The following is a 3,488-nucleotide window of genomic DNA, read 5'->3' as shown; positions in this document are numbered from 1 at the left end:
GAGCTCTGCTGAAATCACGTACTGATTGTTTCATGTCCATTAGTGGTCTTTCAGTCCCTCCCCATTTTATTTCCTCCACTGTCTGCTCCCAGGATGCCATCCTGTACTTTTTGTCCTGTCTTCTCTTGCACTCCACTGCATGGTGGGATCAGGATGTGTCACTCTACAGCTTCCCCACCCCCAGGATTTGGTTGGTTGATCGCTCCTCTTGAGAGAAAGACATGATGATGTCATGTGGACAGTAGAAGTCCATTTAAAGGGGTTTGTCACTTTCTTTCTTCAGGTGGCTAGGATAAAGAAGATGAACAATGGGATTGTGAGAAAAAAAAAGGCAATTTAGTATCTCCTACTGCCTTTTGTTAGTCTAGACCTGCACGACACAGCTGGCTTGGAAAGTTCTGCAAATCCCTGAAGTAGGAGATGCTGTTGAAAAGGTACACCACCACTCCTCCTTCTTTCCCAATGTGCTTCTCCATGCACTTGTGAAAGCCTCATCCTGGCAAAAGCATCTAACCCTTGCCAGTTTTTGGTATTTTGGCAGGGGTATCAGTTAGTCACAACTGTAGTGGGACATGTGAAACATGCGAGTTTACCCCCTGCCCCAGAGGAGAGGAGCTGAACCTCCACATGGGATTGGCCACTGAAAAGCCACTCGACAAGAATGACCTTCCTGGGGACCAACTCACAGCTGTGCCCGAGTGGCAAGGCATCCCTGCTCCCAGACGTGGGCTCAGGCTGAGCCGCCAATCTCAGGGGCAACGCCTCCCTGTCACCTCTGCCTCTGCCACCCCTAGGCCAAGGCTGGGTCCGCCCGCCCCGCGCCCTGCAGAGAGCAGATCCACACACCTGTAGTAATCCTCCTGCGTGGGGAGCGGCACGCCGTGCAGAGGGTGGTGGGCATGAAGCCACTGCTGCTGCTCCAGAGCCAGGCGCTGCAGCTCAGCGGACTGTGCGTGCATGGCCTGCAGCTGATGTGCTGCTGACATGGGCGCGGAGAGCGAGCCTGGCAGGTCCCTGTAGGGTGCAGCTGCAGCCGAAGACAAAACATAGAATAAACCAGTTAACCTAACAGCTCCATCCTCACCTGTGGCCCCAGTGCTCAGCCAAGACCCTGCTGCGCTTCCTTGCCCAGCCCCGCCCACCTACGGGACTTGTTTATCCCCTGACAGCGCAGGCCTGTCCTACACTATGCCAGAGCTCTGTTTAATAGACCTGGCCCTGTGACATCTCATGACCACCCTGCCCCTTGGATGCTCTTTAAAGAACAGCCTTACCGAAAAGCTGGTGGCGCAGCACTTCATTCTCATGTAGAGGGTGAGGCAGGAGAGGGTTGGGGATGGTGCCAGCTGGGTACGGTATCCGGGTGAGGTGTGATCCCGAGGCAAGCGGGTCGATAAGAGGGTGAACAGAGGCTGAGGCTGGGAAGGAAAGATATCACAAAGTAATCATTCTGTGCTTTCTAAGGAAGCAACATGGAGAAAAGCACAACAAAACAGACACGGAGAGGGTGTAGATGTGTTAGGGATGTGGCCTGAAGGTTAGACAATGCGGTACCGCATCCTTCCCAGCGTTACTTTTGGCTGTATTGAATTTCACGTGAACCAGTCTGGCACAAATCTGTCCCTGCACTCCCCAGGGAGAAGTACTGCTCCATGAAGTCGATTCTGCAAGGACCTGCTCTGCCATCACATCTACACTCAGCATCGTGCCTATCTGCCACCCTGGCTGTCACTGATGGACATACTCACATGGAGTGCTCCCCCTTCCAGGTCTCATTCTGCACAGATGCTCAGTGCCGGGCACTCAAGTCTTCAAGTACTACCTAAGGCTGAAATGTGAGATACTAATACAAAAACTGCTCTTTCCCATGTTTTGGGACTTATTGCCAGAGTGCCGGCTGGAGGTGCCCAGCTATGGAGCATAGGGGAATGGACATTTGCTTGTACCTGATCCCATCTCTGAGTAGTTGTGGCTGCGTAGAGTGGGTGTCTGTCTGTGACTTGCCCACCAGAGCCCACCGACCACTCACAGTACCCGAGGGAGCACAGCACTTTTTCCTATTGTAATTTGGGCTTTGCCTCCCTGAGATTTTCATCCCTTAACTTCTTTTTCCTTTGCTTTCCTGTATGATGTGGAAATGGAAGGGACCACCACTCAATTCTGAAGAACAGGAGCCTCCAGTTCCTTACAACTAACCCATCTTCTCTCCCATCCCACCGTCTGCAGCAAGAGCTACAGGAGCAAATGAGAGAACCATCATGAGTCCTAGGACACTGTCAAAAATGTTGGTAGCAGGGCTCCCACCCCCTCTGCAGACCAGTGTGAGGGATGCAGTCCACAGCACCACCACCCTGGTAGCTAGTGGGACCCAGCACTCATAGTGCATCTCCAGGGATCCAGGACATGGTGCAACCAAGTCTGCTTGCCACTAAGCAGCAAACTCATGGACACCCCAAGAACTGCAACAGATGTCAGCACCTTTGGTAGCATGAAAGCAAAGGCAAAGCTGAATGACCCTGATGTTGACCTGCCTGAAGCGGTGGATCTGGGGCCTCAAAGTCTAGTCTCAGCAGCTTTTGGGCTTCCCCAGGGACAGAAGGAGGGAGCACAAGGAAGGCATAGCTTTGTGCAGGGCAGCACCACCACGGGGTCCTTACCTGCATGTATGGCATCCTGCTGGTGGAGATGGAGGTGGGAGTGGATGTGGGAATGCTGATGATGGTGAGGTGTCACGTTGAGCATCTGCAGCCGGGCCAGAGGGTCATTGCTGAGAGCGGCCACCCGCTCGGCGTGCTGGCGCTCGGCTGCCAAGCGCTCGGCATAGGACATGTCGGGCCGAAGGGTCGGGCCGGCTGCCAGCGCCAGCCTCTCCCGCTCCAAATGACCCAGCCCTGGGTGGAAGGGAAAAGCAGGATGAAGGCCAGGGGCTGTCTGCAGGCTCAGCCCGCCGTGGCGCGGGAACGGATCCATGGCAGCAGCTGGCACAGCGTGGAGCTGCTCCAGCTCGGCTGGCTTGACTTCGAAGCCGGGCTTGAGACGCTCACGCAGGTCCCGGTCCCTCAGGTCTCGTTCGCGGGCCTCCCGCTCCCTCAGCTCTCGCTCCCGCGTCGCTGGATCGCTGCTGTAGATGGCGGGCACGTTGTACCCCAGCAGCCCTGGGTCAACGGCACCCAGCGGCACGTAGAAAGGGTGGTTGCGGTTGCTGGGGGACATGACGTGGGGCCGTGCATATTCGCTGAGGGTGCGCAGAGCTGGGGTGTCGGGGCCCAGGTACGGGGGAACGGTTGCGACAGCGCTGCCCTGCTCGAAGGAGGGGCGGTGGGGAACCGGCCCGAGAGACGAGCACTCAACTGGTCGGCCCTCCTGGGCCATCTTCTGCAAGAGAGCAGGGAGAGGAGCGTCAGGGTCCCGGCAAGCAGAGACCAACAGGGTCCCCGAGAATCCATCCAGCTGCACTGCAGCAGTGGAACCCCCAGACCTACCACACT

At 56.2% G+C, this 3,488-nt stretch overlaps 1 protein-coding gene across 1 annotated transcript in view; it reads right to left on the bottom strand.

Moving 5' to 3' along the window:
• Positions 1-253: 253 nt before the first annotated feature.
• LOC103779714 (atrophin-1-like) overlaps positions 254-3,488 on the bottom strand; it is a gene marked incomplete at its 5' end in the record, with an annotated part of 3,434 nt that continues 199 nt past the window's right edge. Inside the window, 5 exons of the mRNA XM_008947363.1 lie at positions 254-287; positions 847-1,027; positions 1,275-1,418; positions 2,658-3,375; positions 3,483-3,488. The exon at positions 3,483-3,488 is cut by the window's right edge and continues 199 nt beyond it. Coding sequence (XP_008945611.1) covers positions 254-287; positions 847-1,027; positions 1,275-1,418; positions 2,658-3,375; positions 3,483-3,488 — 1,083 coding nt within the window. The remainder of the gene's footprint in view (positions 288-846; positions 1,028-1,274; positions 1,419-2,657; positions 3,376-3,482) is intronic.

The sequence above is a fragment of the Merops nubicus genome, unplaced genomic scaffold (genome assembly GCF_000691845.1).
Source record: "Merops nubicus isolate BGI_N331 unplaced genomic scaffold, ASM69184v1 scaffold32130, whole genome shotgun sequence".
Taxonomy (NCBI): Eukaryota; Metazoa; Chordata; class Aves; order Coraciiformes; family Meropidae; genus Merops; species Merops nubicus.
The sequence above is the reverse complement of the archived record's forward strand: the minus strand, read 5'-3'. Positions and strand labels throughout refer to the sequence as shown.